The 22,867-nt window shown below is 46.5% G+C and overlaps 1 protein-coding gene across 3 annotated transcripts; it reads left to right on the top strand.

Annotated features, from left to right (window-relative positions):
* Positions 1–2,974: 2,974 nt before the first annotated feature.
* Positions 2,975–21,650, top strand: Mdc1 (mediator of DNA damage checkpoint 1). Of its 3 annotated transcripts, none has more exons than XM_029471555.2 (16): positions 2,975–3,056; positions 5,722–5,860; positions 7,388–7,768; positions 7,851–7,926; positions 9,003–10,336; positions 10,459–10,524; positions 10,677–10,766; positions 12,222–12,944; positions 13,052–13,095; positions 14,152–15,634; positions 15,754–15,845; positions 15,936–16,055; positions 16,151–16,333; positions 16,594–16,719; positions 16,839–16,949; positions 19,420–21,650. In XM_029471555.2, exons 2-16 carry the CDS (start codon positions 5,725–5,727, stop codon positions 19,585–19,587), a joined length of 5,133 nt encoding a protein of 1,710 aa, XP_029327415.1. In that variant the 5' UTR covers positions 2,975–3,056; positions 5,722–5,724; the 3' UTR covers positions 19,588–21,650. The 3 variants fall into 3 exon arrangements, with proteins under 3 accessions (XP_029327415.1, XP_021005126.1, XP_029327410.1); XM_021149467.3 differs by having other exon boundaries at positions 10,674–10,766; positions 12,222–12,455; XM_029471550.2 differs by having other exon boundaries at positions 10,674–10,766.
* The last annotated feature ends 1,217 nt before the right edge of the window (positions 21,651–22,867 follow it).

Here is a 22,867-nt window from a genome sequence, read left to right as displayed (position 1 = left end):
AGACTGCATAGCTCAGCGGAAAATCCTGAGAACTGTGTTGTCCTTCCCTGATACACAGTATCTAGTTCTTTGTGATCCCAAGACAGGAATTTCAGTAAGGCACAGCTCCCTCACATCCCTCAGAAGAAAGAATTACCCTTCTGTTTCCAAGGGAGTTGTCTCAGGGATTTTCAAGAGAGAAACAAAATTGCAAAGATCGTGGGGAAAACTGCATGGAGCTGATGTCCCAAAAGAATGAAGGTGTACTGGCTGGTTTTATGTGTCAACGTGACACAGGCTAGAGTTATCACCCAGAAAGGAGCTTCAGTTCGGGAAATGCCTCCATGAGATCCAGCTGTAAGGCATTTTCTCAATTAGTGATCAAGGGGGAAGGGCCCATTGTGGGTGGGACCATCTCTGGGCTGGTAGTCTTGGTTCTATAAGAGAGCAAGCTGAGCAAGCCATGGGAAGCAAGCCAGTAAAGAACATCCCTCCATGGCCTCTGCATCAGCTCCTGCTTTCTGACCTGCTTGAGTTCCAGTCCTGACTTCATTCAGTGATGAATAGCAATGTGGAATTGTAATCTGAATAAACCCTTTCCTCCCCAACTTGCTTCTTGGTCATGATGTTTGTGCAGAAATACAAACCCTGACTAAGACAGAAGATGTATGTAAAAATCTGTGTGGGATCTGGGCCTTTCAGACGACGCTGAAGACATTCTGGTCATCCTGTCAGGACAGACTGTAGGGTGGACAGACTAAGAGAATGTCAGTCTTTAGACAGTGCCTCCCTCTCTCAGACACTTGCTTGAAGCAAGGGGATTTGTTTGTTTTTCCAGTTAATTGACTTTATTCATTAGGTGAGTCTGTGGCAACGTGCTGGAACTGAAGAAGGGAATTGAATGGGCTCAAGTTAGAACCCTTTAAGGTTCTCTTTCCAAGCTGGGCGTGGTGGTGCACGCCTTTAATCCCAGCACTCGGGAGGCAGAGGCAGGTGGATTTCTGAGTTCGAGGCCAGCCTGGCCTGGTCTACAAAGTGAGTTCCAGGACAGTCAGGGCTATACAGAGAAACCCTTTCTCGAAAAACCAAAAAAAAAAAAAAAAAAAGGTTCTCTTTCCAGGGTTTCGAAAATTACTAAGTATCCTCAAAGCTTTAAAGGGATACAAAATGATTAACTAGAACAAGAGCATGAGTGGTTCACAAGGTTAGTCCCGGAATTCTGACTAGAAGGCAAGGGAAGTTCAAGGTCAACATGGGCTACCTAGAGGCTACCTGGACAGCTTGAGGTACAAGCTTTAGCTTCAGTCTCTAAATGAACAAATAGAAAGGAAAAATTAGATTGTGCCTACCCAAACTCCCAAGAAATACGGATATTGAGGCAGAAGGATCCTTGGCACTTTGGAGGCTAACCTGGTCTACAAAATGAGAGTCTGTCTTGGAAACAAAACATACGTGGGGCTAGAGAGATGGCTCAGCAATTTAGAGAATTTGCCGTTCTCAGAAGAACAGGTTCAATTCCTGTCATCCATAGTAGTACAGAGACATACATGCAAGCAAACTACCAATACACATAAAACACCTCTTTTAAAAAGAGAAACAACAACAAAGGGACGGGTCTAGTAAGCAGTATCTAGAATGTAATTGTGTAGGTCAAACGTGGTGGACCAATGAAAGGAAGGAGGATCCCTGTGAGTTCAAGGCTAACCTGCTAAGTTGGTTCTAGGTTAGCAGAGGCACATAGTGAGACCCCTTCTCTGGCTTAAAGAAAATGAATCAAAGACATGCAATCAACATACAGCTCAAGTCATCTTTTAAATAAAAGAACATTTAAGCCGGGTAGTGGTGGCACACACCTTTAATCCCAGCACTTGGAAGGCAGAGGCAGGTGAATTTCTGAGTTCGAGGCCAGCCTGGTCTACATAATGAGTTCCAGGACAGCCAGGGCTACACAGAGAAACCCTGTCTCAAAAAACAAAAAACCAAAACAACAACAACAAAGAACATTTAAGTTACATCAATACTCCTTTATTCATTAAAAATATTTCAACTTTGGTCATGCTAACAATGAAAGCGATTATTGATTATTTCGTGCTACTTGAATTTGTCCCATTTACTGTAGGTACACGGGTAAGTCATCCAACTTAAAGCTTCAAACGTCTGGCTTTATTATGGACATACTGAGAAAACCAACGGGAAAGAACTATACAAGCCACTTTCCTGGAATACCTTCATGTTTTACTATAATGAAATAAATTATTTTATTATATTTTTCTCCCCTTTTGAAAGATGACCACAGACTTCGAGGTTTTAGCAAAACAGCTTGCTGTATTTAGGATCTTCCATTTAGGAAGATGACCTCAAAATGTCCGTCATTTTATACATTCATACGTACATACAATGATGTGGAAGAAACGCAAGTAAGCAGTCCAAATCAAACGGAAATAAAATCCCTCTGCAATGGGGAGTTCTAAAGTGCCACGCCTACAGGGTGTTTTCCAATCTGCAGCCTCCAGCCACGACTGCTGCCTGCAACCCCTCATTTCTCGTGAGTCAGCTGGCGCCATTTCTGGGATGACCGAGAAGGGCGCTCTGGCCTTGGAATGACTTCTATGATAGAGCCCTTCTAGCCACCGCCGGTAACTGGCGCCAGACTCTCTGGTAGGGGTTTGGAAATCTGCGCGGGAAGTAGTCCGTGGATGACGTAGCGACGGAGGGTTGGTCCAGGACGCTACCCAATCACGGCGCGGGATTCTCAGGCCACACCCCCTGATTGTCAGCGTTTTCTTCAGCCTGTTTCCCGCCGGTAGCCGCACTTTTGAGCTGTGAGGAGGCCAGGCGGGGGCGGGGCTTCCGACTTGAGTCAATCGGCGCGCTTCCAGCAGTAAAAGACAGTTCCAGGAGCCAATCAGCCAACCGACTCTCTTCCGGGATTCGCACTCCCGCCACCTGGTAGCGGCCGTTACTGGTGGCGCGCGCGCGCGGATTCAGTCGGTGAGTTCGGCAGCCCGCGCCCCGGTTACCATCTTTGATTCCTCCTGAGGGCGGGAGGGGCGTGCCCTAGGTGTCACTGGGCGGAGGTAATTTGGGTTGCGGTTTTAGGTTTTTTTATGCTAATCCTTGCTTGGCGCCCTGGCCGGGGTGTAGGTTTGGTGACACGGAAACCTTAGGCCACGAGGGAACAAACTCCCGCGTAGGTACCAAAGATGGTTGCCCTTCACTTGGAGCAAAGGGTCGTAGGCGTCTCCTGGGTTGGCAGGACGGAGTTTACTTCTTGGGGTACACTACTTTTCCTTTCAGCGTTTTCCCGGTGTGTGACATCTTTATAGGTAAAATCCACCCCTGCAGTTTTGAATTTCTGTCTCTAGTTTGTCTGTTAGTCAGTTACGCCGGCTATGTAGTCACCATGAGAGCAGGAGTCATTTTGAGGATGCATGCCCAAATACTGACCGGTACCAGGTGTGCATAATTCCTGCAGAGTAACTAAGACGGACCCGAGTAGGGGAGGTGGGGATGTAGATACTGTTCCACCCTTACTGATCTGGAGAGAGATGTCAAAGACGGAAAGAGGGCCGGCGGGGCGTGGTGGCGCACGCCTTTAACCCCAGCACTTGGGAGGCAGAGGCAGGCGGATTTCTGAGTTCGAGGACAGCCTGGTCTACAGAGTGAGTTCCAGGACAGCCAGGGCTACACAGAGAAACCCTGTCTCAACAAACAAACAAAGCCGGAAAGGGTCTTGCCAAGGAATTACTTTAATTCTGTGAACTTAGCAGCCACGAGAAAACGCTAGGAGTGATTTAGAGACGTTCCTTAACCCATCTATGTTGACGTTTCTCATCTGGAAAAAAAAAAAAAAGGAATGAAGAACAACCATACCCTTACAGGGTTCTTCTCAAGGATAAATGAGTCGGTCAGCCTAATGTGTTAAAGCTGTTTAACATATAAATGCCTCTTTATATGTTAGCTTCTCTGGTTCTTTGCACTTCAAGCTGAAGTATGCTGATGAGAGTGTATAAACTAGGGGCTTTGTGACTCATTTCTATTTACATGCTGTGTTATTCTGAGCAAATGAATTTTTGGAGTTATTACTTCCCTGTCTCTTTTGGCTATTATACCTGATACAACACAATACTCAATAGTGGATGATGAAATCAATTAGGGAGTGGTAGATGGGCTTTTAAAAACTAGAACATGTACAAGACCCTAAGTTTGATCCTCACTAGTTTTTCCTCTGTGTGTGTGTAAAATATCTGTCCCATCAGATCCCATAACACATGTCTGTGAACCGTGTAGTTGCTAGAAATTGAACTCAAAACCTCTGGAAGAGTAATCAGTGCTCTTAACAGATGAGCCATCTTTCCAGGCCCAGAAACAGTATATTTCACATACCATTGTTTCTCAAAGCCCATACCCTCACACAGGTGAGTGCGTGGCTCCAAGGAGGGTGTCAGATACCCTGGAATTTGAATTACAAACTGTTGTGAACCAGTGTGGGTTCTGAGAACTGAACCTAGGTATTCTAGAAGAGGATGCAGTGCTTTTAACCACTGAGCCACCTTGCTGGGTTTTTGTTGTTGATGTTTTTAAAGGGGTCTTACTGTGTTGTCCATGCTAACTTAGAAGTCTTGGACTCAAGCAATTACATTGCTTCAGCTGCCCCAATAGCTGGAACTGTGGGTATACACCACCTCAGTCCAGCTTACCATGGTTTTTTTGTGCTTTAAACAAAGTACCCATCTGTGGGCTGAGGATATAGCTTGGTGGTAGAGCATTTGTTTTGGTGTGGGAGGCTCTAGATTCAGTCTGTAGTATCTAAAAACAAACAAATCCCATAAAGTATCCCTTTCTATATAATGGTATACTTTGTGTCATGGCCAAAAGTATAAATATGTACGTGTATATTATTCAGTTTTGGATGGCAAGGTCTCACTGTAGCCAAGGCTGGTTTCTACATTTTTAAAAAAAGATTTATTTTATGTATATGTGTACACCATTGCTCTCTTCAGACACACCAGAAGAGGGCATCAGATCCCATTGCAGATGGTTGTGAGCCACCATGTGGTTGCTGGGAATTGAACTCAGGACCTCTGGAAGAGCAGTCGGTGCTCTTAACCACTAAGCCATCTTTCCAGCTTCCGCCACCCCCCACCCCCCTTTTCTTTTGAATCCATGATCTAGCTACTTCTGGCTAGCCTGGAACTTGCTATGTAGACCAAGTAGACATCTGCCTACCTCTGCCTTCCCATTGCTATAATCAAAGCTGTGCATCACCATGCCTGGTAAGGTCTCTAGTTCTTAATTTTTCTGCTTCATCATCTCAGATGCAGGGATTACAGATAGATGCCAACATGTTTTTATCAAATAGATTTTTTTTCCCTTATTGGTAGTACTAAGAATTGAAAACATGGCCTCACATAGGCTAAGCAAACATTCTATCTCTGGCATACTCTCCCACCCCTGAATATTGTTACATGCTTTAGAATAACTGATAGGAAATCATCACCTCATGGTTGTTCACATCTTTAATCTCATGGGAAGCAGAGGCCAGGGGATCTCTGAGTTTGAGGCCAGCTTGGTCTACAAAGTGAGTTACAGGACAGCCAGGGCTACATAGAGAAGCCCTGTCTCAGAAGAGAGAGAGAGACAGAGACAGAGAGAGAGACAGAGAGAGAGATCATTTCCACATTTACCTCCAGTTATTTTTTTTTCTCTGACAAAAGCAATGATTATGTGTTTCCTTTACAGATCATGGAAAGCACCCAGGTGATTGACTGGGATGCTGAAGAAGAGGAAGAGACAGAACTATCCAGTGGCTCCTTGGGGTATAGTGTGGAGCCTATAGGGCAGCTACGTCTCTTCAGTGGTACTCATGGACCAGAAAGAGGTCAGGGGATATTGGGAACTAAAGTATGATTGTGGGTCTTTCTTTTTTTTTTTAAAGATTTATTTATTATATGTAAGTACACTGTAGCTGTCTTCAGACACTCCAGAAGAGGGCGCCAGATCTCGTTACAGATGGTTGTGAGCCACCATGTGGTTGCTGGGAATTGAACTCTGGACCTTCGGGAGAGCAGTCGGGTGCTCTTACCCACTGAGCCATCTCACCAGCCCGATTGTGGGTCTTTCTTAGAAGAAGTTGGAAGTTGGAGGGTTGGTAGAACCATTTATATATATGTATGTGTGTGTGTGTATATGTGTGTGTTTCAAAGGGGATATGAATAACTGTACCACTAAGGATGCCAAAAGAGGCCACCTGAGTTGACTGTTTGAGGCTGGTTCTGGGATTTTCTTGGAGTAATTTTCTTTTGTCAAGAGAAAATGAAGAGCTTCAAATAAAACTACAATGTGGGGGCTGAAAAGATGGCTCAGTAATTAAGAGTGCTTACTGCTCTTGGAGAAGTTTAGGTTCTCAGCACCTACATGGTGGCTCACAACCACCTGGAGCTCTAGTTACAGGGGGCCTGACACTATCTTCTGACCTCAGGATACCAGCACACATGTGATAGACATGAATTCATGCAGGTGCACACATACACACTGTGGGTGTTGGTGACAGTGGCTGTATAATAAGACGGGACAGCATATGTGCAATGATTGAAGTGGTTAGAGTTGTATTGTGTGTAATGTTTCCTTTGTTTTTGTTTTTCCTTTGAGATAGGGTCTCTCTATGTAGCCTGTGCTGCTCTGGAATTCACTATGCAGACCTGGCTGGCTTCACAGAGATTCACTTGCCTCTGCTTCCCACGTGCTGGAATCAAAGGCGTGTGCCACACTATACCTAGCCTGTATTATATGTACTTTGTACTTTTTTTTTTTTTTTTTTTTTTTCCGAGACAGGGTTTCTCTGTATAGCCCTGGCTGTCCTGGAACTCACTTTGTAGACCAGGCTGGCCTCGAACTCAGAAATCCGCCTGCCTCTGCCTCCCGAGTGGTGGGATTAAAGGCGTGCGCCACCACGCCCGGCGTATTATATGTACTTAATCACACAAAAGCACCCATTGGGCATGGTGGTACATGTTTGTGATCCCTGTACTAAGGAGGGTACTGTAGTATTTGAGGGTAGCCTAGGCTATATAGTAAGCTTGAAAATCATCTGGACTACATGATAAGACCCTAAATCAAAAAAACAAAACAAGAGCTATAGTTCAAGGGGAAAGTGTTTAGCTAGCATGCGTGAAGCTCTGTTTTCAAGTTTGAGCAATTGAGAAAAGACAAAAATGTGACTAGACAGAATATTGCTGATGAGTAGTGTGTTATAAATGCTCTTCTGTGTTGGCATGCCCTCAGGGTTTTGTTGTTGGTCGTTTTTTAACGCCTGTAAGAGATCTGAGTGAGCAGTAGGGTATCTAACCAGAACATCTTCAGGGCAGGACTCTGGCCTTACTCTCATATTTTTTTCTCTGATCCTCAGATTTCCCCCTCTACCTTGGCAAGAATGTCGTTGGTCGAAGCCCTGACTGCTCTGTGGCCCTGCCTTTTCCATCCATCTCCAAACAGCATGCAGTAATTGAAATCTCTGCTTGGAACAAAGCCCCTATTCTCCAGGATTGTGGGAGCCTCAATGGCACTCAAATCGTAAAACCTCCTAGGGTCCTACCTCCTGGAGTGAGCCATCGTCTGAGGGACCAGGAATTAATTCTGTTTGCAGATTTTCCCTGCCAATACCATCGCCTAGATGTCCCACCACCCTTGGTCCCTCGGAGTCTTCTAACTATAGAGAAAACCCCCAGGATACGGATAGGATCCCAAAATTCCAGAGTTTTGTTGGCTGAGGATTCAGAGGAAGAAGGGGGTAAGTTTGTGCCTTTGGTATAGGTATGAAAAGACAGGGATGATGGATATAAACTCAATTTATTCTTTCCTATTCTTGCCAGATTTTCCTTCTGGAAGGTGTGTGGCGAATGGACCAAGGAATACAGCATCCCCTTCAGCAACAGTAGTTCCAGAAAGGTGGGTACCAAAGTACCAGATACCTGCATCTTTTTGTTTGTTTGCTTTTGTTTTTGGTTTTTTTGAGACAGGGTTTCTCTGTGTAGCCCTGGCTGTCCTGGAACTCACTCTGTAGGCCAGGCTGGCCTCGAGCTCAGAAATCCGCCTGCCTCTGCCTCCCAAGTGCCGGGATTAAAGGGGTGCGCCACCACTGCCTGCCAGATGATTATCTTGAAAGGTGGTGCTAAGAGCCTCCGAATACTCATTTCCTCAGCTGAGTTAAGCCATAATGAGCACTACCACCACCACTTCCTCTTCTTTTTCTTCTTTTTAAAGACTTATGTATTATATGAGTACACTGTAGTTGTTTTCAGACACAGCAGAAGAGGGCCTCAGATTCTATTACAGATGGTTGTGAGCCACCATGTGGTTGCTGGGAATTGAACTCAGGACCTCTGGAAGAGCAGTCAGTGTTTTTTTGTTTGTTTGTTTGTTTTAAAGATTTATTTATTATATATAACTACACTGTAGCTGTCTTCAGATACACCAGAAGAGGGCGTCAGATCTCATTAAGGATGGTTGTGAGCCACCATGTGGTTATGGATTTGAACTCAGGACCTTCAGAAGAACAGTCAGTGTTCTTTGTTGTTTTTTGTTCTTGTTGTTGTTTTTTCCGAGACAGGGTTTCTCTGTATAGTCCTGGCTGTCCTGGAACTCACTTTGTAGACCAGGCTGGTCTTGAACTCAGATCAGTCAGTGGGTTTTTTGTTTTGTTTTGTTTTGTTTTTTAATATTTATTTATTTATTTATTTAATGTAAGTACACTGTAGCTGTCTTCAGACACTCCAGAAGAGGGCATCAGCTTTCGTTACAGATGGTTGTGAGCCACCATGTGGTTGCTGGGATTTGAACGCAGGACCTTTGGAAGAGCAGTCGGCGCTCTTAACCGCTGAGCCATCTCTCCATCCCGAGCACTTCTGATATACTCAGTGGAGATGAGAAGACAGCTACCAGCAGTGCCTGCTTTCAAGGTCTTCATAGCTGAATGGGGTGTCTCTTTCCAGGACATACTTTCTATGGATTCTTTTTCTTTACAGTGATGAAGAGGTCTCTTCTCCGGCCCCAAGTGTCCCCGGGCCATCTTCACCCTTTGGTTTGGGTAGTGACACCGATGAAGAACAAGGTCAGCAACCAGGAGTCGAGGAGTCCTCTTTAGCTGACAGCAGTGGTGCTGCAGGGGAGGCTGAGCAGCCTGGAGCTAACGGAATGACAGCTGGCATACAGGCTCAGCCCACTGAGCACAAGTTGAAGGACACAAAAGTCAAGAAGGAGGCAGGCAGGGCAGGGGTCTCAGATGGGTCAGTTCTGGAGAAGAGCCCCACTCTTGGGGAGGACAGTGACACAGAAGTGGATGAAGAACACAAACCTGGGTTTGTGGACAGTGAGACAGATGTGGAAGAAGAGAGGATCCCGGTGACCCCCTCTGTAGCCCCTGTGAAGAAAAAACAAGTGCTGCTTGCAGTTGGTATAGGAGATCCTGGAGCACCTGGTGTGGCACATCTGCAGGACAGCCTAGCTGGTAGTGGCACAGATGTGGAGGACAAGACTGCACTGGATGTTCCTCTAGAGAGAAACCACACACCCATGGTGATCAACAGTGATACAGATGAGGAGGAGGAGGAGGAGGTCTCAGCAGCACTCACCTTGGCCCATCTGAAAGAGAGAGGAATTGCTTTGTGGAGTAGAGACCCAGGCGCAGAAGAGGTCAAGTCCCAACCACAGGTCCTTGTAGAACGAAGCCAGAGTGCCTCTGGGAGAGACAGTGACACGGATGTGGAGGAGGAATCCTCAGGGCAAAAGAGAAAGATTGTCCCAGACAGTCCCATGGATGTAGATGAGGCTCTTACTGTCACACAGCCAGAGAGCCAGCCTCCCCGTAGGCCCAATGATGCAGATGAGTACATGGATATGAGCTCCCCTGACAGCCATCTAGTGGTAAATCAGGCCTCCTTTGCTGTGGTAGGCAAGACCAGAGCACAAGTGGAGGAGGAAGTCCCAGGGCCATCTGTTATCCTGGGGGAGAAGCACCAGGTGCCTCTAGAGGGAGCCCAGCCTCCTGAGGAAGCCTGGGAAACAGCTGTACAGGAAGGCTCATCCTCACCAGAGGCAGCAGCCTCTGTAAGGCCTAGCCAGCAGCCAGTAGCAGAAGATGCTGGGACAGAGTGTGCTACAGCTTTTTCTGAGCAGGAAAGTACTCTTGAGGTGGGGGCCCAAAGCGGGTCACCTGCAGCACCAGTGGAGCAAGTGGTGATATATACAGATACTTCAGGGAATCCCACCCTGCCACAGAGAGAGGGAGCCCAAACCCCCACAGGAAGGGAGAGAGAAGCACATGTGGGCAGAACCAAGCATGCCAAAGAGTGTTGTGATGGTAAGTGTTGCCCTCTGCTCTGCCTTTGGCCCTTAAAATAAATTGGGTATAAGAGGAGAGAACTGTAGAGGTCTTTAGGATGAGAGTTGATTTTTCATCTGTCTCACATCTCTTCCCACCAGAACCTGAAGATGTGTGCCTTCCAGCTACCCAGTGCTTTGTAGAAGGGGAGAGCCAGCACCCAGAAGGTGAGGACATTGTGTGGTTTGGATGTGAGTACCAGGAAGAGCTGGGTGATGATTAGACTGATGGTCCTTGAAAGGCGATGTGGCCAAGTAGGGTATGGGACCCTGGCATTCTGGGACCAGCTGTGTTCTATCCACCTTTTCTTTGGCAGCAGTCCAGAGTTTGGAAAATGAGCCTACCCAGCTCTTCCCATGTACTCTTCCACAAGAGCCAGGACCTTCCCATCTCAGCCCTCCGACTCCAGGTACAAGGAAGTCTCTCTGAACTCCCAACTTTGCCTGCTTTCTTGTTTTCTTCCTCTGCATCCTTTCATATGCTGTGTGTTAGATTTACCTATGTTACATGTATGAGTGTTTTGCTTGCATGTATGTATGTATATATGTGTGTGTGTGTGTGTATGTGTGTGTGTGTGTGTGTGTGTTCACAGTGTGCATGCCTAGTGTCCACAATGGTCAGAAGAGGTCTTATACCCTGGAACTGGAGTTGTAAGCTGCCATGTGGGTTCTCAGAACTGCTAGAGCAACCAGTGCTCTCTCTTCAGCCCCTCATTCTTGTTTGCTTGTTGACAAAGAGTTCATGTAGCTGAGGATGACCTTGAACTGCTGGTTCTCCAAGGGCTGGGATTACAGGTGTGTGCCACCCAGCTAGGGATGGACCAAGACTTCATATGCTTGCTAGATGAGCTCTCTATCCACTGAGATGTATCCCCAGACCCACCTTTCATATTCTTTTGTTATTTTACTGATGTTCTCCATTTCATCAGGAAAAGAATCTATACCAGACATGTGATCCCAGAACTTGGGAGGCAGAGGCAGGAGCCCAGGGCCATCCTGGACTGCATAGAAAGTTTGAGGCCTTGACTAAATGAGACCTTGTCTCAACAACAACAAAATCCAACAAAATGGGCTTGGCTCAGTGGTTAAGACTGGCAATCATCTTAGAGGACCAGAGTCCAGCACCCATGTCAGGCAGCTGGCAACCATCTGTAACAGCACTCTTGGAGATTTCATCACTCTCTGGGTACCCCCCCCCCCCCACACACACACACATGGTATACACATATACATGTGAATAAAAATTTTTAGAATAAATCTTTTTTTTTAAAGATTTATTTATTTATTTATTTATTTATTTATTATATGTAAGTATACTGTAGCTGTCTTCAGACACTCCAGAAGAGGGAGTCAGATCTCCTTACGGATGGTTGTGAGCCACCATGTGGTTGCTGGGATTTGAACTCCAGACCTTCGGAAGAACAGTCGGGTGCTCTTACCCACTGAGCCATCTCACCAGCCCCTAGAATAAATCTTAAAAAATAAAATAACAAATAAAAATTAGATTGCCTAGATTACTCTGATTCTAGTTCAGGAGATTTGGAGTTGGCCCAAAAACTCAAAAATTTTTACACTCTACATTCTCTCTGGAGATTTAATCAGGGCTTTATGCATACCAAATGAGTATTCTCCTAAAATGAGTGTTTTCCTAAACCACATCCCCAGTCCTTGTTTTTCAAATGAAGTTCCTGAGGAAACCGGTGTGTGAGGTTATAATCTTCTGAATAGCATTCAGTGTTAGAACCACCACCCTACCCCCAGCTTCCCTTTTGTAACCCAGGTAGCTGTTTGCAAGTCTGCCTTCGTTCTCAACCTTAGTGCCTTTTTTATCTGTGTTCTTACCTCCTTTCTCTCATCCTGTTTAGGTGCAGATACCTTGGATGTGCCTTGGGAAGTCTTGGCTACACAGCCGTTCTGTCTAAGAGAACAGTCAGAGACTTCTGAGCCCCAGCTCATTGATACCCATGAAGCTCATGGATCTCGACCATCTCTGCCTAGGGAACCACCAGGACACCAACATCTGGTTCATACCAGCCCAGTTCACACAGAGCTGTTGAGAATTGAAGGCAGAGAGATACAGACTGTGGAGAAAGCCATGGGTATACCAAAGGAAATGGCAGACAGGATGACCCCAGAGAGAGAGCCATTGGAGCGGGAAATCAGGGGAAGAACAGAAAACAGTGAGAGAGATGTGATAGGAGAAGAACTAATTCAGGGGACAGAGGACAGAGAGCCAAAGGTGTTAGCTAGAGACAGTCACAGAAAAGAGGCTGACAAGGATCTTGAAGGGAATAGGGAGAGTTTGGAGGTAGAAATAGAGATGTCCAAAGATTCACAGAAGAGAGAGAGAAAAGTAGAGAAACCAGAACCAAAGAGAGAATGGGAGCCAGCTGATTTAGAAGTGACCCCAGATAGAGGGGTGACAGAGGAAGGGAGCCATGATCAGAAAGGGCAAATTGCTAGTCTAACACTAAAGCCTGGAGTTGGGGTGAAGGACCTTGAGGGACTTGCCTCAGCCCCAATAATCTCAGGGAGCCGGGCAGATGGAGGAAAGGGAGACCCTTTGAGCCCTGGGAGGCAGCAGAGAGGTAAGTGTGAGGCAGGGGAGCCAAGGGGTATGTAGTCCTCATGGCAATTAGTGTATGAACTGCAGGCTGCACAACACTCAGCCAGTCTTGTTTTATTCTTTGACTAGGCCGCTTGAGTTGCCAGACGACACCTGCTGGAAAGGCTTCCAGGGTGAGCTGCTTTCTTATCATGCCTCTACAGCCCTTTGCCTAGTCTTACTTTAATCTTTCTTTGTCTATATTTCCCATTTTCTCACTGCATGTACATTTGTGCATGTTTGTGAGGGTTTGTGTTTAGGGGCAGTGCATGATGAAGCCAAGTGATAGTCTTGTGTGTTGTTCTTCAGGAACTACCCAGCTTTTTAGAAGGGTGGTGGTGTAGTGGTCAGGATCCTAAACTAGCTTAGAATATGCTGAAGTAGACTAAGATTCTTGCCAGCAAGCTTCAGGGATTCTCCTCTCTCTACCTCTCTAGCACTGGGATTCAAAACATAGCCATTATACCTGTCATTTTTACATGGGTTCTGGAGATTAAATTCAGGTCTTGGTGCTTGCTTTGCCCACTGACCTGTCTCCCTGATCCCATGTTCCCAGTTTTCTTTTTTGTTTGTTTGTTTGTTTTTGTTTTTGTTTTCAAGACAAGGTTTCTCTGTATAGCCCTGGGTGTCTTAGAACTCACGTTGTAGACCAGAATGGCCTCGAACTCAGAAATCCGCTTGCCTCTGCCTCCCGAGTGCTGGGATTAAAGGCGTGCACCACCACGCTCGGCTCCCAGTTTTCTTGTTCGTCATTCATTAGTTGGTTTCCATTCCCGTGTCATGCCACCCATAGTTCCCTATATTGACCCAGAGGTCTCTGTGTTTCATCCCTCTTTGCCCCCGCCATGTCTTAGTTGCCATACCCACCCGTGCATATCACTGCACTGAAGTATTAGGGTTAGGGATTCCTTATGGTGTCCAAAAGATTGCTTCCTTCCCCAAGGAGTTCCCAGCCTAAAGAGAGGTCACAGAAAGAAAGGTGCCAGTGAGTGTCCTGTGACCATAAATAGAATCAAACCAAACATACAAATAGGCCTTTGGTCCCAGCACTTGGAAATTAAGCTAGAAGAGTCAGTGGAGGACACTGAAGGCACATGAGCTATGACTTCATAGAAACACTAAAAAAAGTTAAAGATCCTTGTCCACCTCTTTCTTGGTGCCTTTTGTCCATTGCTTCTTCTCTTTGTCAGGGTGATCCAGAGCCCCCAGACCACTGCCTGTTTTCTTCAGTGCCTGAAGCTTCAACTCAGAGTCTCCTCCCCTCTCAGAGCCAAAAGCAGTCTACAACTCAGCCTCTGCTTTCCACCTCCTCTTCTGAGATACCCCTTCCTGAGAGTCTTCACACAAAGCCTAATGTCAGGCCACGGCGGTCCTCCAGGATGACCCCCTCCCCACATTCCTCTGCTGCCCTTAAGCCTTATACTACCTGCCCCACAAACCAGCCTGCTGCCTCTAGACCAACATCTCGACCCACTCGGGGCAGGGCAAATAGGTCCTCTACCAGGACCCCAGAACTGACTGTCCCTGCAGACCCCGAACTCCAGCCTTCCACCTCCACAGCACAGCCTGTCATCCCAAAACTTACATCCCAGGTCACTGAGGGCAGGGTACATTCCTCTGTTAAGATGCCTGAACCAGTTCTCACAGGTCCCGAAATCCAGTCTCCCACCTCCACAGAACAGTCTGTCACCCCAGACCTCAAACCTCGGGCCACTCGGGGCAGGCAAAGTAAATCTCTCAACAAGACCCCAGAACCACTTATTTCTACTGGCCCTGAACTCCAACCTCCCACCTCCATAGAACAACCTGTCATACCTAAACCCACTTCCCGGGTCACTCGGGGCAGACCACGTAAGACTTCTGTCAGAACCCCAGAATCAGTTGTCTCCACTGGCCCTGAACTTCAGCCTCTCACCTCCATAGAACAGCCCGTTATCCCTGAACCTAGGGCCACTCGGGGTAGACCAAGTAAGTCTTCTATCAAGACCCCAGAACCAGTTGTCCCCACTGGTCCCGAGCTGCAGCCTCTTACCTCTGCAAAACAGCCTGTCACCCCTAACCTCACATCTCGGGCCTCTCGGGGTAGATCAAGTAAGTCTACCAGGACCCCAGAACCAATTGTCCAAACTGGTCCTGAATTCCATCCATCCACCTCCACAGAACAGCCTGATACCCATGAGCCCTCATCTCAGGGTAGGACACGTAGGTCTTCTGTCAGGACTCCTGAATCGAGTGTCCCCACAACCCCTGAACTCCAGCCTTTCACTTCTAAAAAACAGCCTACCCCTAAGCCTACAGCTCTGGTCACTCGAGGAAGGACATATAAACCCTCCACTGAAGATTGTGAATCAGTTGGGCCAGTGGCCCCTGATTTTGAGCCTTCCACCTCTATAGACCATCTTGTCACCCCTAAGGTCACAGGTCAGAGCTTAACACAGTCTTCACCCCTAAGTGCTTCCCCAGTTTCCAGTACCCCTGATCTCAAGCCTCCTGTCCCCATAGCCCAGCCTGTTACCCCGGAGCCCATTCCACAAGCCAATCACCAAAGGAAACGAAGGGCTACTGGGAAGCAGGGTTCCCGCACAGTCCCTATGGGTCATAAGTCTTACTCTGCCCTCTCTGAACCTGAGCCCCAATCTTCAGCCAGCCAAAGCTCAGGAGCATCAGAAGCAGGTGAGTCAGTTACAACCACTCTTGAACCTGCCATGCCCCTGATGCATAATGAAGCAGCTGGGAGCTCAGGGCCCATTCCTAAGCCCCAGCCTAAGGCTTCTCAAATCTCACTACCACAGACTCACCCCGTCAAAAACGTCCCCGAAGACAAGCCTCCCAGAAAACCATAGTCATCAAGGAAGAACCTGTAGAAACAGAAGTGAAGGAAGAGGTGAGAGGAGAGCTGGGGGTGGGATGGGGGTGTCCCTAGCTAAGAGCAAGTGCTACAGAGCTCAAGGATGCCCACTGAGATGCTTTTCAGCCTCAGGAGACAGCAATTCCAACACCAGAAAAGAGAAAGAGGGACCATGCAGAAGAAGAGTCCCAGGGAAAACCAACTCGAAGCCGGCGAACTAAACCTAACCAAGAAACAGCCCCTAAGGTAGAAAACAAGGGGCTGGGGATTGAGAGATGGGTGCTGCTAGTGTGGGTTGCTGTGACCATCTTTATACCATAACCCCCCCCCGCCCCCCCCAGGTATTGTTCACAGGAGTCGTGGATTCTCGTGGCGAGCGTGCAGTGCTGGCTCTGGGAGGCAGTCTGGCCAGCTCAGTAAATGAGGCCTCCCACTTGGTTACTGATCGCATCCGCAGGACAGTCAAGTTCTTGTGTGCCCTGGGGAAGGGAATTCCCATCCTGTCCCTGAACTGGCTGTACCAGGTAAGAAGCCAGGAGATGATGAATGGCTGGAAAGGACTGCTCACCTAGCAGTGGAGAAGTAGTGGGAGGGAGGAGATGGAGAACTGGGTTGCGAAGCAGTGGGCTGCTTTGAGAAGATACAGGGCTGGGATGACTCAGTACCAGAGCACTTGCCTAGCATGCTTGAAGTCTTGAGGTCAATCCTCAGCACTGGGAAGGACAAGCAAGACACGGAAAGTTCACTTCCGTGATGAACAACAGTTCTGCCTGTTCTTCCTTAGTCCCGAAAGGCTGGCTGCTTCTTGCCACCTGATGACTACTTAGTGACTGATCCTGAACAAGAGAAGAACTTTAGCTTCAGCCTTCGGGATTCCCTGTGCCGGGCTCGAGAACGAAGACTGCTGGAGGTAAGTAAGAGTCTGTCTTCTGCACCACGCAGCCGTCCTATCCCCTGGAGCCCTTAGAGGTTTCCCAGTGGCCTTTGGCCTGTCACTGCAGGTGTCTGTCTCCATCATTCCTCTCTTAGGACTATGAGATTCATGTGACCCCTGGTGTGCAGCCGCCCCCCCCTCAGATGGGAGAGATCATCAGTTGCTGTGGAGGCACTTTCCTGCCCAACATGCCTCACTCTTATAAGGTATGGCAAGCATAGGAAGTGGGAACGAGGAAGGGTTGGAGGGATGATGGACGGAAAGAAGAGCAAGAATGAGGGTGCTGGCCTCAAAGGGACTCAGTGTTGTTGTTTTTTTGTTTTTGTTTTGTTTTGGTGTCAGGTATTTATTTTTTTATTTTATTTTTTTATTAGATATTTTCTTTATTTACATTTCAAATGCTATCCCAAAAGTTCCCTATACTTCCCACCCCACCCCCAGCCCCCCCAGCCCCCCTCCCCTGACGCCTCGGTGTTGTTTTTAAGGTTTAAACATTTTCAAGCAGCCAGATATGGTGCTCCACATTGGCAGTTTAGCACATGGGACTTGAAGCATGAGGAGAAGTTCTAGGTATATACTCATGGAAGCCAGCTGGGACTGCATGTCCCTTTCTTACTCACCCCACCCCCACCCTAACCTTTTTAAGTCTGTTTTACACACAGAGAAGAGGGGCTGGAGAGACAGCCATGGTTAGGAGTACTTGGTGCTCTAGCATGAGCACAGGCATTTGGATCCATCACCCACAGCAGGGCTCACACACACAGTAACTACAGCAGCCAGGAAGGCAGAAGCCTTTTTTGGCTTTCTAGTCATTTAAGTGACTGATTTATTTATTAAGATTTATTTATTCGCCGGGCATGGTGGCGCACGCCTTTTATCCCAGCACTCAGGAGGCAGAGGCAGGCGGATTTCTGAGTTCGAGGCCAGCCTGGTCTACAGAGTGAGTTCTAGGACAGCCAAGGCAACACACAGAAACCCTGTCTCGAAAAACCAAAAAAAAAAAAAAAAAGATTTATTTATTCGAGGCTGTAGCGAACGGGGGCCAGAGCAAGTGGGCTGGAGCAAGAGAGAGAAGAGAAGGAAAGGGGGGCTGGGATGGAAAAAATTATTTATTTATTGAGCTGGCCATGGTGATGATCCCAGCAATCAGGAGGCAGGGGCAGGAAGATCTCTGAATTTGAGGCCATCCTGGTCTACATAGCAAGTTCCAGGATAGCCAGGACTACATAGGACTGTGTCTCAAAAAAAAAAAAAAAAAAAAGCCGGGCGTGGTGGCGCACGCCTTTAATCCCAGCACTCGGGAGGCAGAGGCAGGCGGATTTCTGAGTTCAAGGCCAGCCTGGTCTACAAAGTGAGCTCCAGGACAGCCAGAGCTATAAAGAGAAACCCTGTCTCGAAAAACCAAAAAAAAAAAAAAAAAAAAAGGAAACAAAGAAAAAGACTTATTTTATGTGTATGGATGTTTTGCCTGAAAGTATGTCGGCACTATTTGTGCACCTTGTGCTGGTAGAGGGCAGAAGAGAGTATTGGATCCCCTGAGACTGGAGTTACATATTGTTGGGAGCTACCATGTAGATGTTGGGAATCAAGCATGGGTCAAAAATAGATAAATAGATATACTTTGCTTTGCACCCATAGTTAATAGTTTCAATAATGTTACACTTCTTTCTTTTTTTTTCTTCCTTCCTTCCTTTTTTTTTTTTTTTTTTTCTGTAATCAGGCAACCTTTTAATGCAGTTCCTTATGTTATGGTGACCCCCAACCATAATATTTATTTATTTATTTTTATTTATTTATTTATATTTTTCGAGACAGGGTTTCTCTGTGTAGCTCTGGCTGTCCTGGAACTCACTCTGTAGACCAGGTTAGCCTCAAACTCAGAAATCCGCCTGCCTCTGCCTCCTAAGTGCTGGGATTAAAGGTGTGCGCCACCACCGTCCGGCTCCATGTATTTATTTATTTATTTTTTATTTATTTATTTTTTTTTTGGTTTTTTGAAACAGGGTTTCTCTGTGTAGCCCTGGCTGTCCTGGAACTCACTTTGTAGACCAGGCTGGCCTCGAACTCAGAAATCCGCCTGCCTCTGCCTCCCAAGTGCTAGGATTAAAGGCATGTGCCACCATGCCGGGCTCCATGTATTTATTATATTTTCTGATTCTCTATTGTGTAGTGCCCCTAGGCCTCACTCCACCCCCTGCCTTTGTAGGAATTGACTTCCAGCAGGGAGGAGGCCAGCTGTCCCTGAGAGTATTCCTCAGTCAGGATTTCCCTGTGTTCTCTTGTTTGCATCGTTTGCATCTTATCCCACTATATTCTGTGTCTCATGCAGATTATGATAAAAGCTGCAATGGGGGCTGGGAATGGAGCTTGGTTGGCAGCCTGTTTCCTAGCACATACAGAACTCTGGGCTTGATACTTAATACACATAATACCTACCTGTAATCCCAGCACTCTGGAAATGGAGACAAGAGGAGCAGAAGCTCAAGGTTATCTTTAGCTATGTAGTACATTGCAGGCCAGCTTGGGTTAGTTATATGAAACCCTTTTCAAAGACAGGGGAGGGTAGGTTGAACGTTTGAGAGTGTGTGTGTAGGTTCAGTTCTGAAACAGTTTAATGGGTCCTGCATCTGCTTCAAAGTTCCTTCCTTCCTAACCGTTTTTGCTGTCTCTTCACAGCTTCACCGAGTTATCATAACTTGCACTGAAGACCTACCACGCTGTGCTATTCCATCCCGCCTGGGGCTACCCCTCCTCTCTCCTGAGTTCCTCCTGACTGGAGTGCTGAAGCAGGAAGCCACACCAGAGGCCTTTGTCTTCTCCAATTTGGAAATGTCATCTACCTAAAAAAATATGTACCTTTACCTTCTCAGACCAGCAAACAGTCCTAGAAAACACTTGGAAAAAGGAACACACACATACATAATTAAGACTGGACAAGGTGGTTCACACCTTTAATCTCAGCACTTGGGAGGCAGAAGTAATCATATTTTTGTGAGTTCTGGGCTAGCCAGAGGTACATAATGAGACCCCATCTCAAAAACCAAATCAAACAACAAACCTCAGGGTTTCACAAAGGCCTAAGGTATATTGTATCGTTATAACTGTTTTGGGAATGTGAATAAGGCCTAAAATGTTTTGGGAAAAATAAGAAACTTTTTTCCTAAGATAACCAGTTTTTTAGTTGGCTCACCTGAGCTGGGTGTGGCTCTCTACAGAGCACCTGCCATCAGCCCAGCTGTGCTCTGAGGAAGCTGTTCCAGGCTCAGTGCCCTAACTCTACCCCTGTTCAGAAGCCAGCGTTTCCTCTTTACTTCCCGGGGTTCTACTCAACATGAAGCAGCTCCCAGGAGTGCTTGGTTGAGAAGGTGAGGGTAGCTCATGGGTGTGGTTAGGAAGGGCTTTAGTTTTGCTGCACTTGCTCTGCTTTGCAATGTTTGCAGTTAGCTGTGGTCATCTCCAGTAGGTCAGTGCTCACTCTGCCTTCTTGGTGGCAGGTTTCTGTGTGGAGGCACAATGGATTTGAACTTGCACTTAATTTATTATTATTATTAATTTAGAGTAAATTTTATTTGTTTTTTAAAGTTGGCTACTTTCCAGGATGTGCAGAAAGTAGAACTCATGAATACTGCTGGTGTTTGGCTTGTCCTCTGTAGTAAACAGTAGCAAAGTTACTTCAAAGTAAGTGCAGAGCTAGGCGTGGGCATTGCCTGTAGCCCCAGTTCTTAGGAGGCTGAAGTAGGAAGGTCACAAGTGCCAGTTCAGGCTGGGCTACAGAGTAAGAGTCTGGGTGTGGTGGGGCACGCCTTTAATCCCAGCACTTGGGAGGCAGACACAGGCAGATCTCTGAGTTCAAGGCCAGCCTGGTCTACAGAGTGAGTTCTAGAACAGTCAGGGCTGTTAACAGAGTAAATCCTGTCTCAAAAGAGAAGGAAAAAAATTTTTTTTGGTTTGTTTTTTGCCATTTTCTCTGGTCATCTCTAAAGTAAGTCAGTACTCATTGTGCCTGCCTGATTACTACATGACCCAGCAATACTGTTCTTCCTCCCTTTGGAAGTTCTGTAAGCAACGAAAACTTTGTTGTTGTTTTGGTTTTTCGAGACAGGGTTTCTCTGTGTAGCCCTGGCTGTCCTGGAACTCACTTTGTAGACCAGGCTGGCCTCGAACTCAGAAATCCGCCTGCCTCTGCCTCCCAAGTGCTGGGATTAAAGGCGTACACCACCACGCCCGGCCTAATTTAAAATATTAAAAAGTAAAGGCAAGTGGGATCAGAAGTTCAAGGTCAGTTTGGGGTTTTTTTGTTTTTTTTTGTTTTTGCCCCCAAGGTCAGCTTTGGCTACATAGCAAACTGGAGGCCAGTCTAAACTGCAAAAAGATTCAAAAATGAAAAGCACTTGATTAATGTTTTATCTTTTTGGTTGGGCTGGGGCTTGAACCTGGCGCTTCCTTTATGCATGCTAGGCAAAGCCTCTACCACTAAACCTCATTCCCAGCCCCTCACCTCTTTCCAAATATAGAAAAGCTGATGTTTGTTCAGCAAGGATGAACATATAAATATACTGTCTGCACAGAAATGTTCAGAGATGAAGTGAAAACACTGTTTGAGGGTGGTCAAAGACACTCTAACACAAGGGCGAGACAAACGGGACAGGTTTGATTCCACCTGCATAATATATCTATAAAGTGTGGTGTGAATTCACAAAGGTAAGAGCAAATTGATGCTTGCTAGACCATGAGTACACAGAAGCCGTTCAAGGGGTCTAGCATTCCCCTGTGGGGAGTTGAAAGACTTGGAGTCAGAAAGAGGAAGTGATTGTACATAATGCAGAATATTAAATACTACTGTATAAAAGGGTTTTGTTTTTTTTTGCTTTATGAATTTCACTTCAATAAAAAAGTTGCTTACTTTATATTTTTCTGCAGTGAATTATGTATAAGCTTAGAAAACTATTGGTGGTTGGCACAAATGAGGCCCAGCTCATGACAGGCAATTGCTTTACAATTCATTCACACCCCAGTTATATGCTTGATCTTTAAGGTTTTTCTTTTTGGGAGGTGCTGGGGGTTGAATCTAAGGCTTACTGAAATGCTGCTCAAAATCTTCACCACTAAGCAGTAGTCCTAGACCTTTGTTCATTTGATGCCTGTGGAGGCCAGAAGTCAGCCTTGGATGTCCTTCCTCAGACCACTTTGTTTTTCTTTGAGATAGAGAATCTCACTGGGACATGGGGCACCCTTAGTAGGCTCGGCTGGATGGACAGTGAGCCTTAGGCATTTGCCTTCCTAGAGCTTGCATTATGATTTAAGGAGGAAACAGGTTAAAGAGAAACCATGCTTGTTTCCCACCTATAAGCTCTTCTGGGATCACTTCACAGCATCTAGATCAGTGGAGCCAGGATGTGGTGTTAGGCCAAAATCCCAGCACTTGGAGGCAGAGGCAAGAGGATCCGCTCAAGACTATTCTCAGCTACATAACAGCAAGTTCAAAGCCATCTTGAGCTACATGAAGATTCTGTCATTAAGGCGTGTGCCACCACCTGGCTAGATTCTGCCATTTTTTTTTTTTTTTTTTTTGGTTTTTCGAGACAGGGTTTCTCTTTATAGCTCTGGCTGTCCTGGAGCTCACTTTGTAGACCAGGCTGGCCTCGAACTCAGAAATCCGCCTGCCTCTGCCTCCCGAGTGCTGGGATTAAAGGCGTGCTCCACCACGCCCGGCTAGATTCTGCCATTTAAAAAAAAAAAAATAAAGGACTGGTGAGATGGCTCAGTGGGTAAGAGCACCCGACTGCTCTTCCGAAGGTCCAGAGTTCAAATCCCAGCAACCACATGGTGGCTCACAACCATCCGTAATGAGATCTGGCGCCCTCTTCTGGAGTGTCTGAAGACAGCTGCAGTGTACTTACATATAATAAATAAATAAATCTTTAAAAAAATAAATAAATAAAATGTAAGTGGGGGCTGGAGAGAGCTCAGTGGTTGAGGGTACTGCGCTCTTCCAGAGGACCTGGGTTCAAATACCAGCACCCACATGGCAGCTCACCACTGTTACTCCAAGATCTGACTCACATGCATGCAGGCAAAACATCAGTACACATAAAGGCAAAATAAATGTATGTAAATGGATAGA

This window comes from Mus caroli, unplaced genomic scaffold, assembly GCF_978045245.1.
Source record: "Mus caroli unplaced genomic scaffold, Mus_caroli_1 scaffold_18, whole genome shotgun sequence".
In the NCBI taxonomy this organism is placed as follows: domain Eukaryota; kingdom Metazoa; phylum Chordata; class Mammalia; order Rodentia; family Muridae; genus Mus; species Mus caroli.
The sequence above is the reverse complement of the archived record's forward strand: the minus strand, read 5'-3'. Positions and strand labels throughout refer to the sequence as shown.